At 44.8% G+C, this 14,326-nt stretch overlaps 1 protein-coding gene across 2 annotated transcripts in view; it reads right to left on the reverse strand.

The window, feature by feature from the left end:
- Window positions 1-9,634, reverse strand: part of LOC114694522 (liver carboxylesterase 1-like) — a 31,166-nt gene extending 21,532 nt beyond the window's left edge. Inside the window, exons 1-4 of one of the 2 annotated variants that reach the window (XM_028871490.2) lie at window positions 9,526-9,634; window positions 6,169-6,376; window positions 4,040-4,184; window positions 1,171-1,304 (exon numbers count right to left, since the gene is read on the reverse strand). In XM_028871490.2, the coding sequence (XP_028727323.1) occupies window positions 1,171-1,304; window positions 4,040-4,184; window positions 6,169-6,376; window positions 9,526-9,580 (542 nt within the window). In that variant the 5' untranslated portion in view covers window positions 9,581-9,634. The remainder of the gene's footprint in view (window positions 1-1,170; window positions 1,305-4,039; window positions 4,185-6,168; window positions 6,377-9,525) is intronic. The other variant, XM_028871492.2, reaches the window with a different exon arrangement.
- Between the last annotated feature and the right edge of the window lie 4,692 nt (window positions 9,635-14,326).

Raw genomic sequence — 14,326 nt, forward strand, 5'->3', positions numbered from 1 at the left:
AAGAGGGAAACTCAATCGAAGAATGTCCCAGATCAGATTGGCTTGTGCCTATGTCTGTGAGATTGCTGTGATTGCTGATTGATGTGGGATAGCCCAGCCCACAGGGAATGGCACCATCCCTAGGTAGGTGGGTCTGGGCTACGTAAGAAAGTTGGCTGAGTATGAGCCATGTAAAAAGCCAGCAATCTGCATCCCTCCTGGTTTCTGCTTTAGTTTCTGCTCAATTTCCTGCTCTGACTTCCCTCAGTGATATATTAGAGCTTGAAAGCATAAACCAAATAAGCCCTTTTTTCCACAAGTTGCTTTTGGTCAGAGTGTTTTGTCATAGCAACAGAAAGCAAATTAGGGCATGTGTTTTGTATATCTGAAGAAGAGAACTGCAGTTAGGAGGCACAAAAGATACAAAGGACTCAGGGTCACAGGAACAAAAGTATAAGTGTAGCTGGTATGAGATACAGTCAGAATGAGTGCTACAGCCTTGGCAAGGACATCAGTGTCATTATAAATAACACAGAAGCATTGTGTAGAGAAATAAAATTACTTAATCTGCCTCATAGAGCACTCTGGGCCTTGTGCAGAACAGATATAGCATTAGAGTAGCTATTTATAACAGTAGATGGTTGTAACAATATTAGGCTTGACACATGGGCTTTGACTAAGGTTGTAACAAGGCCTTGCACTAATTGCTAGGGTTTGCATATAGTTTGCCCACCAAGGGTTCAGTGTGGGAGTCCTGGGCTATGTTGTATCAACATTTGGCAATAATAGGACTTGTGAAAGTTGAGGCCAAGGGAAGGTTATTTGGTCACAGGGAAGGAACTAATGTAGCTCTCCTGTGACTATGATTGCTTCTCCAGGGAATGAGATTTTATGAAAAGAGGAAGATTATCCCCTTCTCACTTCCAGGCATCCTGCCTCACCATGTGATCTACCTGTATGTTCAGATCCCCTTTTTGTATCATGTTGTAACACAGCTAATGGCTCGCACCAATGGTTTGTTGATGCAACCACACAGTTAACCACACAGTTTTGGACTTTGAATATCTCAAATCTAAGCTAAATAAATAAGTTTGAACTCTATACAATGTCATAGTCTCATTTTTCTTGTTATCATAACAGAAACAGACTTATTTAAGGACTAATATGTAGAGAGGAATATTTATATATCACCTGAAGAAGCCCCAGATGCCTAGACGATACTGAATGACCACTACAACCACATTTTCATGGACAGCAAGGGGCAGTCCATCATAGGTTGATGCTCCATCTATCACCAGTCCACCTCCATGAATCCACACCATCACCTGGACAAGAACATAATCACACAGGTCATAGGTAGCAGAACCACAGAGACTGCAGAAGTCATCAGGTTTGGCCCACCTGCACCTAGGCTGTGACTTAAGGACATCACCCTAAGCACACCAATGTTTAGAAAGGCTCCAATAGGCAGTCACCCTCCTTTCCAACTCTCTCAGATCAGCCTAAAATGCTAGAACACTCAATGTTCCTCATTTCCATCCTTCAGAAATTTCAAATTGAGAAAACCATCATGAAAACAGCAAGGACCAAGGATGTCGTGTCCTTCCCACAGTCCCATGACCTCATGCCTAGACTATTCAGCCAACTGAACACAAGCAAGAGGTAGCCATGGGACTGCCACTTCATTTCAAAACACTGACCTGTAGCTAGAGTTTTCCTGCCTGGCCCACAGTCAGGACAAATCTTTGTCACCCGCCAGTCCCACAGCCGCTCAGACCCAACCAAGTAAACACAGAGACTTATATTGCTTACAAAATGTGTGGTCATGGCAGGCTTTTTGATAACTGTTCTTATAGCTTAAATTAATCCATTTCCATAAATCTATACCTTGCCACGTGGCTCGTGACTTACCAGCATCTTCACATGTTGTTTGTCATGGCAGCGGCTGGCAGTGACTCCTTTTGCCTTCTTGTGTTTTTTTTCCCTCTATGTTAGTCCCTCTTATACTTTCTGCCTAGCCACTGCCAGGACAAGCAGCATGTAAAGATGCCGGTAAGCCACACGCAATGTGGCAAGGTATAGATTTATGGAAATGGATTAATTTAAAATATAAGAACAGTTAACAAGAAGCCTGCCACGGCCATACAGTTTGTAAGTAATATAAGTGTCTGAGTGATTATTTTGTACGTGGATTGTGGGACTTCGGGGCTTGGTGGAACCTGGAGAGAAGCCCTCCAGCAACACTGACCTCTCAGGAATAAGTTCAACTTCTCTGCTGGGAAGTGATTATCTGGTGAGGAACACACCAGCCTGATGGTACTGCTTCCAAAGTGGCTCCTCAGCACACCCGGATCCTCCCACCCCCTAAGCCCAGCTCACCGTTACTTTCTTGGGGATGTCTCCAGTCTTTGGGTAACATTATTCAAAAAACTACTTAGTACAAAAGACTGATAAAACTAGAGGGTAAAAGGGTGCAAAAAATTTCAATTTGTGTGTGTGTGCTTTAACGTATAGAGCAGAAAAGAAATGAGAGTTTATGAAATCCTCTTTGTTTAAAAGAAATAATAATGTGTACTATGAACCAAGAATTGCACTAAGCAGAAGAAATAATTTCTACATGGAGTAGAGAATAATGCCCCATGCATCAGCTAAGAAATGAAAGTGCTCTGCCTGCCCGAATTCCATAGCTAATAAGTAGTAGTGGGGCTTGGCCAGTCCATATGACCCAACACTGTGCACTGAGCTCCCGATCCCCACTGCCAATGGCCACAACACTGTGAGTCAGCAGTTGGAGCAGGAGACAAAGACAGGACCTGAATTTAACCCCAGACCCTGTGGCTCTTGGACCTCTGTCATATGTAGAGGGTCTCCTGCCTCTAGGTTCTCAGAGTCCCTGTCCCCTCGCCCACACAACCAGGTTCTTCTCCAGCTCCAGTAGCAACTAAGTCAAGGCCATCTCATAATGAAAGCGGGAGGCCAGGGCTGGTGGGCAATGGCGCACTGAGCAGATGTAAGACTGGTGAGACTGTGAGGTCCTTCATGACAGGCCGTGTGGGAATGGTATGTCCTTGACTTCCCTGACTGCAAGTGTGGCTGTGTGGGAGGCACTGAGTATACAAGAAATGGGTGGCGAATTCAGAGTTTGAGTGAGAGAACATTTATCCCCACCTTCCCATACATTGAAAAGCAGAGTAGAGCCTAATATTAGTCCCAATTTCAAAGTTTCTTCTCCCTACTCCTGTCAATGGAAACTGGCGGGAGTTGGCATTTGACTTGTTACAACTCAGGAATTGCCTCATTGCCAAAGCCCCTTTCCCAACCGCCGGCTAACAAACGGCAGCCTGCCCCATCTCAGGCCCTTCATTTATGTGGGAAATGCTGACTCACTCCATCATCAGCCTGTGCCAAAGGCAGTTACTGATAACAGCGACCTACAATAAAACCCAGGATTACTGAGCCAAAATAGGGTGCTTCTAATTGCCCTCGGCTCCTTCCCTCACACCTTTATCACAGGCCAATGTGAGTTATCACAGGTACTATGGGTAGAAAGGTGACATTTCAGTTACTTTTGCTACTCCTTATGAAACAGCAGTTTTTTGTTTGTTTTGTTTTAAAGGTAGAAAGACCCATGCTATTACCCTGCCTACCCACTGTGGGCCCTAGCTTCTCCCACCAGAATATCAGTTTCTCTTATTCTCATGTAAACTACCACACAGAATTTTTTTTAAAATGTGTTTTTTAAGCTTAAGTTTATTGAAATTATGTCTTAGCTGCTCTGGGATCACATTATGACTCTAGTAACTTGACATCATTGTCCTTGTTAGTGTGAGAGATTTTGGAAGTGTAAGATGTACGTCTCAGATGCAGGGCAACCTCCAGCAGAGTCGGATGCACTTATACAGACAGAAAAAAAAGCTTTGCTTTTCTGGTGGTTAACAGAAGGTTTGGATTGAGGCCTAGACTACGTGTCCTCACCCCCAGATCCCTCATCCCCTTCCAGTGTCACAGAAGAGCCCGATGCTAGAACCCACAAGTCTGGACCAGGGGTCCCCATGCTTACCGGCAGCCTGCTGCTCTTTGTCAAGTCAGCAGGAGTATAAATATTTAGGTAGAGGCAGTCTTCAGAAAACGTGTGAGGAATCGTCTCCTTTCTGTTGGTGAAGTGTTCTGCTATTGTCTGTGCTGCCGCTGGGTCTTGGGAGCACCTGGGAAGGAGAGAACACCTGAGTTTCCACCAGATGGAAGCTGGGCATGTTGTCTGAGGCTCAGCCTTGTACCAGGGAGGTCTGAGCTTATAAATGAGGCTGTTATCGGTGTGTACGAACCTCTGAATTCTCTAGTGCCTTCCAACTCTGCAGAGTGAGAAGGACTTGACACCTTTCTCATTCCCCGGGCCTTTGGATATCCCAGGTCCAGAAGAGAAGAAGAGCTTCACATGCTGGTGTAGCCTGTTCTTGAACATGACATCTCCTGCATGGCCAGGAATGATGTCATGTTCAAGCCTCTAGTGGGCTTCATACAGTGGTTACAGGGTGACATGGTATTCCATCAGGTAAATATCTTTTAACCCTTGGGAAACTTTCATCACCTAGTGCTATTACTTCTAATGACAAACACATACACTGTACAGGTCAGGAACTGTGTTTTATGAGTAAGCTTAGGAAAACTACATCTTTGCTCTGCTTCAACCACTGATATGCTGGGTGACTTAGTGTTGGGGTCCACAGAGGTTTCCTAGTGAGATCTGAGCTTGCTTTACACAGCAGGGCTGCATTAGGGGATGGATGGCTTGACCACGTGCATGGTCACTAGATGTCTGGAATGGTCTGCACTGACTGTGCTGGGGGGGGGTGTTTTGCTCCACCCCTTGGCATTCCTTTAAAAGCCCTTTGGCAGAGACAATCAGGGCCCAATGGATTAGGATTCAGCTCCCCCCGCCCAGGTGATTCTGTGTTTTCTATCTGTTTCTCTCTCCTCTAAATTTCTATCTAATATTTCCTGCTGCTCCTGCTCAAGAGTGCCCTGGGGGAAAGTGGTGGTGGGATGGCCACCCACACCTTAGGTAAATTATTTCCTCCACTGGGACTCAAGATGCCAGGTCCAGAGAAAAGTATTGATCCTAAGGGTCCTGTTGCCCTGGCCTGCTAAGAGTCTACCTTTTTCGTAGCCCAGCAATCACTACCAGCTGCCCTGATAAGAGAGCTCAAAGGTCCAACACAGAGTTGAAGTGATGGCAATTATAAGTCCTTCAAGCGTGCAAGCACTTACTCTTAATGAATAAAAGCCACATAAGGCCCACATCAACCCAACATCTATTATTATCCCCATTCATAGAATAACATCTGAGGCACAGTGTTAGACAACTGCCCCAAGGACACTTAGTCAGTGTGCTGGTTTAAATGAGAATGGCCTGCATAGGTTCACACATTTGAATGCTTGGTACTCGGTAGCTGAAGTTTTCCTGGTCCTGCCTGGCCCACGGTCAGGAGAAATCTCTCTCACCCACCAGTCCCACAGCCAAGTAAACATACAGAGACTTATACTACTTATAAACTGCATGGCCTTGACAGGCTTCTTGCTATCTAGTTCTTATTTCTTAAATTAACCCATTTTTATAAATCTATACCTTGCCATGTGGCTCGTGGCTTACTGGTACTTTTACATCTCACTTCCTCTGTGTCTGGACTGGCGACTCCTGCCTCAGCCTTCCAGTTCCCAGAATTCTCTTCTTTCTTTGTCCTGCCTATACTTCCTGTCTGTCTACTGGCCAATCAGCATTTTATTTATCAATCAATCATCCACATCAGTACCCAGCTGGCAAAACTGTTTGGGAAGGATTAGGAGGTGTTAGCCTTGTTGGAGGAGGTGTGTCTCTGGGTGTAGACTTGAGGTTTCAAAAACCCACACCATTCCTTGTTAGGTCCCCCAACTCTGTCCTGTGGTTGATGTTTTAAGATTTGAGCATTCAGCTACTGCTCCAGCACCATTTCTGCCAGAATATTACTATGCTCCCTGCCATGATGGTTGTGGACTCATCCTCTCAAACTATAAGCCCTCAATAAACTTTTTCTTCTATAGTTGCCTTGGTCATGGTGTTTACACAACAAATAGAGAAGGAGCTACTAAAGTTGGGGGGCTTTGCTCATATTTACAAGGACAATGTCCCCAAATAGGGCCCCAATGGCTTACAAAGGAGGGTAGGAGGTGGCATTCTTCACGAAGCTCCAGGGCTCTGCAGGCTCTGGTGGAGCAAACCTCAGGGATCCAAGAGGAGGCTTGGCAAAGGGAACTCCCAGGAAGACGGCCACAGGCTGTGTGAATCCTTCTAAGCGGACATACTTCCCCAGGACTTTGCCATGAACAGTGTTCACCACAGGTGGTGAGGATGGGTACCCTGCTGGACACGGAGAAAATGAGTACGGATCAGAAGAGAAAGGTCAGACCTGGGTTCCAGGCAGGCTTTGTCACTTTCTAGGTATATGATCTTGAACAAGTCACCTCAATCCTCTAGGCTATGGTTTTATTTCATGTAAAATAAAATATGAGCTGCATGCTGGATGAGACAATGAACAGGGGTGACCATATCCTTGGGAGGCTGACCTCATTAGAAGGACCAGGTAAGAACAAGGTTGTAACTTGGGAGAGGGATAGGAAGTAAATACTGAAATTAGAAGGAATGAGGATTTCTTATTGATGTCATCATAGAGAACCTCAGACTTACAGCAGAGGTGGGAAGATGAAAAGGGATGGTTATTATGCAAGAATAAGCATTAAGTGCAGAGGCCTAGAGACAGCATAACACAGGACATTACTGGGAAGAGAAAATGGCATATAAATACCACAAGAATCTTGTATTATCAGATGCACATCAGGAAGGACCCTGAATCCCTGGCTAGAGGGCTTTATTTAGTAGACAAATAAATAGAATAAAATAGCTATGGGATCAAGAACACAACAAGGTTCTAGAATATCCATTTCAAAACTTTAAGCATGATTATCCAGAGGGAGAAAGATGGGGCATCAGGCCTCTGTACACCATTGACTCCATTCTTACTCAGCACAGTCTTTCCTTATCTCCCCCTCAAATTCTCATTTGTCCTCTTTCTACCCACTGAGGGTCTCCAACTTTTGCTTTGTGATACTTTTCCCTCAAGATCAATGAAATAAGCCCACCATGATTCTGGGAGCATCTGTTATCAAGAATAGCCAGTAATGTTGAACCTCTATAGCAAACCATATTATAAAATCATGTCCATGAATTGGTTTACTAAGAGAAAATTCCCTTTGCTTTCAGGCCACCAGTCCCACTGAGTTACCTTTTCTGAGAAGCATGCTTGTTAAAATGTCCATGGGTAGCAGAATTGCTATTCTGTGTGAATTCCAAGGGTCTACACTAGAATAGACTCTTCCATAATTAGGGAAAATATTTATACAGGTCTGAAGATGTATGTGGGGAAATTTAAAAGGCAGACTTGATACCTGACTAGATATGGGGCCAAAGGGAAAGAAGAAGAAGTGAGTGTTACTGGCTCCCTTTAAGACAGGTACAGTTGGAGGCTCTTTGGGCAGGAAGATGCCCCCAGACACGGGAATTTCAATGCTGGAAGGAGGTAAGTGAGGGGTAGGCAGAGTTCACTACCTGAACATGAGGGTACACATTACGAATTTCTATACTGTAGGAAGAGAGTGTGAAGCTCAGGGACAGTTGGAGTCGAATGAGAACACCCACCAGGGCAGTGGCAGATGGAAGGCCAAGGGGAAGGAGGTAGGGACTGGCAAGAGTCCTGAGGAGGAGAAGCCAGACAGAAACCACTGGCTGTGGCCTGTGTTAACTCAATGAGTATTTTCTACCCAAATGAAGTGGGAAGAATCTAGATTGCTCTGGGTAGAAAATGGGATGTATGGGATGGAAGCATAAACACAAATACAGCTGTTGCTTAAATAATATGGAATGTGCTGTGGGATGTCTTTCTGTGGGCTATGAATATGTGTTGCTAAGATTGATTGATAAATAAAGCTGTTTGACCAATGGCAACGTAGAGTAAGATTAGGCAGTACATTCGAATGGAAGAGAGAGACGAAAGGACAGTGAGAGAGATGCCAGCCACAGCCCAAGGAGCAACAAGATGCCAGGAGACCAGTAATGCCACAGCCACGGGAAAACACATAGTTTAATAGGAATGGATTAATTTAAGTTGTAAGAGCTAGCTAGTGAGAAGCCTGAGCCAATAGGCCACATATAAGCCTTTGTGTAATTATTTTATAAGCAGCTGTAGGACTGGGTGGGACACAGGAAAACTTCTGACTACAGGAAAGTGCACATATTGATCATATACTGTGTGCTGCAAGTACATACCAATGCTCCTTTAAAAGAAGCCTTGCTAAGTAGGAGTTATCAAGGCCATACTAAAGATGAAGAAAGAGGAGTGGCAAGCAGACTGGATGAACTTCTTGAAGAGAGACTGTAGATGGTCATTGTGAGGGGCAAGGGCAATTAGCAGCACAGACATGTTCCACTCCAAATTTGAACCTTTCTCACTCTGCCTCATACTCTGTCCCAGCCTCTCATACTGTCACATAGCTAAACAGAAGGGAAGTCTAGAAATTTCAACAATGTCATGACCCTTAATGGGGAAGCACTACTGTAGATTCTGAAGCTAGAGATAGAGTGAGGTATGATTCCAGGAGACCTTGGGTGAGCACATTCCCCTGGAAGCCCCAGTCTCCCTCCATGGCACAGATAGGTGCTGAGGTCCCATGATGAACCCCTGTACTAACCATGGATTTGTTTTCTACACCTGTTGCTTTGACCACTGAGGCCCAGTTCATCTGGGATAAACTGTTAACCCTAGGGTCCAACAACCCATAACCATACCCCTAGCCACCTACTTATCTGGGTCTCCTAGCCTGTACCTCCACTGATCCATCTTGATCACACAGAATTGGGTACAATTAAAATAAACACAGCCTCTAAATTCTCAAACCCTCAGAAATTGCCCCAGCTATCCAAGGTTACAGCACTTTCCCCTGACTCCTCTCTTCGTTGTCCTGTAAACCATGACATAGACCCTTGCCAACAGCTTCTATTCTCAGCCTTCTGACTGACCCCAGCACTACCCCCTCTGCCCTACTTCATTGATGTGCCCCCTTTTCAGGTAACTCTCAGTTAAAAAAAAATCATCTTTTCAAATGCAGCTCTTGTATGATTTTACATGTCAGACTTCCTATGGATAGATTCTATTTTAAATCCCCCTTTCCTCTATCTCCTCTAGACCAACTGCCACTTGGAGTGTTACAGACACAATTACTCATTTCACTCCCACTGCAGCCCCGTGGGGAAGGAGCTGGCACTGCAAAGTTAAGTTCCACACTCAAGGACACGAAGCTCCAGGGCACCAAGCTTAGATTCACTCACGCTATCTGTCCGTGTCCAGAGGGCAATCACCTCTAAGAAACAGAACTTGTTTTTCATTTCCCTGTATGAGCCTGCACTTGCTGCTGTGGCCCAGGACAAAGAATTTCAAATGTGCACCTCTAAGTACTCACCCTGAGTCATGCAAGCCGTGAGGGAGATCAGGACCAAAGCATAGAGCCACATCATGGAAGGACAGTGGCTCCGGGTCCAGTCAGGTGTCTGGTGCTTGGAGGGAACGCCCTGATCCTGCCCACAGCTATAGACCAACCCCTGAATCCTGCCCATTCAGCCAATTTGCATAAGACAACCAGATGAAAATCCCTGACTAAGAGTTCTGGGTGTCTAGTGGGAGCTCTAAGCCACGCCCACCTAGAGTTTACTTTCTCTTGTTTGCACAGTCATTGCCTAACTCTCAGATAAGAGAGGCCCATGAACTAACCCAAGGACTTCTTTTTTTTTTCCTTTTGGCAATAAGATAACAAAATATGTTTAATTTATTAGGGATAAGCTGTCAAGGGGTCAAAGCACATGTCCCAAACTAATCTATCGGTATTTCACATATTCCTTTCTTCAGTAGACAGCAGATTTTAGGTACATACCATATAATCTATAAATATACAGATTGCATAAATTACTTCAGCATGGCTTCTGTGTAAATTGTGGCTAATTTACTTTTTATGCATATTATGTTATTTTTAAGTTTTTTTTTTCATTTTACAAACCAACCACAGTTCTTCCTCCTTCTCCTTCTCTGTCCACCCCCAACCCCCCCACACCTTTCCCCACCCCACCCCCATCTACTCCTTAGAGAAGATAAGGCCTCCTGTGGGAGTCAACAAAGCCTGGCATATTAAGTTGAGGCAGGACCAAGCCCCTCCCCCACACTGCATCAAGTCTGAGCAAGGTATCCCACAAAGGGAATGGGCTCCAAAAAGCTAGTTCATGCACTAGGGATAAATCCTAGTCCCACTGCCAGAGGCTCTACAAACAGACCAAGCCACACAACTGTCATCCACATTCAGAGGCCTAGTTCAATCTCATGCAGGCTCCCCAGCTGTCAGACCAGAGTCCGTGAGCTCCCACTAGCTAAGGTCAGCCATTACTGTGGGTTTAGCCATCATGATCTTGATCCCCGTTGCTCATATAATCCCTCCTCCCTCTCTTGGACTGGACTCCAGGAGCTTGGCCCAGCGCTTGACTGTGGATCTCTGCTGTGACATTCAAACCTCAGTGTTCTGTGAGCCTCCCAAAGGCAGAGACTAAGCATAGCAGGCAGGTGCCATCAGGCACAGGGGAGCTTTGATCTGGCATCCCCAGAAAAGGATGGGAGATTTTAGTACAAATCAAAGCCTCCATGAATCTCAGCTCCAAGATTTGGACCCATCTCTTGGCATCCTTGGGCTTGTTCTAGGCCCATCTTTGGAAACAACCTTACTTACTCTTTATCCAGTGCCCCCTGGTGACCAAATACTGCCTTTTAGTACTGCTGTCAAGTGCCCAGTCTTCTTCTGCTCACCTCTAAGGTCAGAGAGATCATTGCTTTGAAGAAGGGGGGTTTGGGGACATTCTCTTCTACAGTAAATAACCCTCTGTAGTCTAATCCTGCCTACCCATTATGCATCTGTTCTTTGAACATTTACCAAAATGTCTGGCATTTCCTTCTATAGGAAAGAAAACCTGCAGGCCTAGCTCCCAGGTGCCTGTGATCTTAGACTTCTAGGGTGAGAGGCTGCACTCTTCCCCACTGCGGATAGGTAACAAAGGTAACATATGTGGCAGTGCCTCTGAATTGAGCTGTTTGTTAAGGCTTCTGTTTTGCCTAAGGGTCTATAACATCTTTTCAAAATAATTTGTGGAAAGTAGATTTCATCCGGCATTTTCATAAATGCATCATTATACATTTTTAGTTTGCATCCTTCTCCCACTCTGTCCTCACATTCCTCTCTTATCCTCTGGGCTTTCACGTCACATGGGTTCCTGAGCTGGACCATCACCTCATTCTTGAGTGACAGGTTCCTGAGGAGGAAGGTCCAGAGCGTCAGAGCTAAGGACATAAAAAAAATATGGGCTCAGGAGGTCTTACATAAGCAGTATCTTATGACAAGCCAGTTTATTAAGAAACACAGCATCTTATGTACCATTTCCAAGGGAGAAATGGAACAGAGCCAGCAGAAATTATCATAAAATGGGATGAAGTTCACTAAAAGTTAATCAAGCAATGTTGCATAAGAGGAACACAGGGTATCTCAAGAGCTTTATAGGCCAAGCACACAGTAGCCTTGGGACTGATAACTATAGTCCTGTGTGGTGAGAAGAGCTGGGTTCCCAGGACCCAAATCCACAGCTCCCCTGAGGGCCTGGCTCCAGAACATTACTGCCTCTGCTCAGCATGTTCCTGGCTTTAGATAAGTAACTGTGTTCATGCATGGCATAAACTCCTCCATGGCAACCTCAGAGAAAAGCTCCCAAGGCTCTAGAATCAGGCTATTACTGGCTCTGCCAAACATGCCCCTGGTTTAGATAGAGAAAGAGTTCTTAGTTAGGGTTTCTACTGCTGTAACGAAACACCATGACCAAAAAGAGCAAGTGGGGGAAGAAAGGGTTTATTTGGCTTTTACTTCCAGACCATAGTCCAACATTGGAGGACAGGAACTCAAGCAGGGCTGAAACCTGAAAGCAGGAGCTGAGATAGAGACCATGAGGGGAGCTAATTACTGGCTTGCTTTCCCTGGCTTGCTCAGCCTGCTTTCTTATAGAACCCAGGACCACCTGCCCAGGGATGGCACCACCCACCATGGCTGAGCCCTTTGCCATTGATCACTAACTGAGAAATGCCTACAGCTGGACCTCATGGAGGCCTTTTCTCAGCTGAGGTTCCCTCCTCTCTGATGACTCTAGATTATATTAGTTGACACACAAAGCAGGCAGTACAAAGAGCTATGTTTCTTCTCCATACATCAGGGCCTTAGAGAAAGCCTTGGGTCAGTCCAGCCCTCAGGATGTTCTATTATCTCATCTCTCAAGGATCTCTTCCTTATTTATCATGGTCAATTCTCTACTGTTACTGTCATCTCTCTCTCTCTCTCTCTCTCTCTCTCTCTCACACACACACACACACACACACACTCATATACATACACATACACGCACACACAAGCATGCACAAACACATGAATCTAGATTCCACACATGAAAGAACATAACATGTCAGGTTCTACAGTGTCTAAGGACCAGCAGCCCTGGAACTGTGGAAGAGAGAAACCCATTGTTCTGTTGGGATGACGTTCTCTGCTGGAGTCAGGTGAAGCCTGGTGTAGTTTGTTCCGAAAGGTCTTCATTCCATTTGTGTAATAGAACCAGACTGTTTTAAAACAAAGAGGCAACTAAGAAATGATGAGAGCAGAGAAAGAGTCTTCCCCAGGGAAGCACACAGCAACAGGCTGCCCAGGACCAGATGGTCAGCGCTGAAAATGTACAAGTAACATTACAGACTGAGCAGGCTGTGTTTATGCATTTAGGAATATGTATATGAATACATGTATGTAACAAAAATTAATGCAAACAGAGGCCATGAATTTGAGAGATAGAAAGAGGGGGTATACTGGAGGAAAGTATGGAAATATGGAAAGGGGAAATGATATAATTACATTATAATCTCAAAAAATTTTTTAAAAACTACAGGAAATAGACAAAACACTAAAAACTTACAAAAGTAAAGTATCTACTTACTTACAAATGCAAACCTACCAGAATCACACCACCCCTCTTAACAGACACTCTGGAAGCAAAAATAAATAAATAAAATAAAAATAAATAAATAAGTAAAAAGAAGAATGGTATAATCTAAGCCCTGAAGCAAATAATTGCTACCCATGTTTGCCAAGTTATCTTTAAAAATTGAGGGAGACCCAGAGCCCTTTCATGACAAACACAAACTTAAGTCATGACAATGACAGCATTGAAGGTACTGAGAGCAATTCTACACACAGAGGATGGAAGAGGCAGCCACAAACAGGGCTTTGAGGCATCGCCTCTAAATCTTCCAGTGATGACCCTCGGCTGTCACCGGTCTAGCATGTTTGTGTGAGGCTGGCTTCTGAAGAGTTGCCTTGATGTCTCTTTTAGCCCTCAACTTCAGACCTTCTCTGCACAGGTCTCCTGGCTTGATGCTTAATTACTGATCACTTAAAAGTGGCACCCAAGAGTGGTCCATATAGTGTTAGTCTGACTTCAAACATGGGAGGGGAGGTGTTCCTAAATATTAAACACATGGATTTCTCAGTGACTTTGTCCTTCCTTAACAATGGAGATTGCTCATGATCTCTACTAGGATGGTTTCTTACCACTCTCCTGTGGGTACAGATGGATTTTCCTTATCATCTCAAACCCCAGTAGCTCTTCACCAGGGCCCTGAGGTAGAAAATGATGTGTTTTCTCCAGTGGATGAAGGGCTGCATTCATCAGAGCGCACGACTGAGCAGGGCTGCATGCCTACACAGCTGGAGAGGAGCTTTCTAAGGTTTCTTTTAAAACCTGCCTCCAACTTTCCCTTGAGCACCTGACAGAGATCCACAGAGAAGTTAGCAGTGGGAGTCAACTCCTCCTTAAGTATGTGGTTCCTAGGGATTTTACACTCTTATACTAGCCACACATCACCTCTGACACTTCAGTAAACTCCCCCATGTCCTCCTCCTGTGTTTGATGATATCTCCCAGCTGGAAGTGGAAGACCAGCCAAAGCTCACACTGTATTCTTCTTGAAAAATATTTCCTCCCAAATTTGGGCATAAGCATTTGTCAAGTCACACCCCTACACAGAGGCATCTTCCTATGACAGCATCTTTCTATTTGTCTTTCTCAAACTAAGGTAGTTGGAGACACAGATAATGAGTTGATCTTAAGATGAATGTTTATTCTCCAAATTGAGGCCTCA

This window comes from Peromyscus leucopus, chromosome 5 (assembly GCF_004664715.2).
Source record: "Peromyscus leucopus breed LL Stock chromosome 5, UCI_PerLeu_2.1, whole genome shotgun sequence".
NCBI classification, from domain to species: domain Eukaryota; kingdom Metazoa; phylum Chordata; class Mammalia; order Rodentia; family Cricetidae; genus Peromyscus; species Peromyscus leucopus.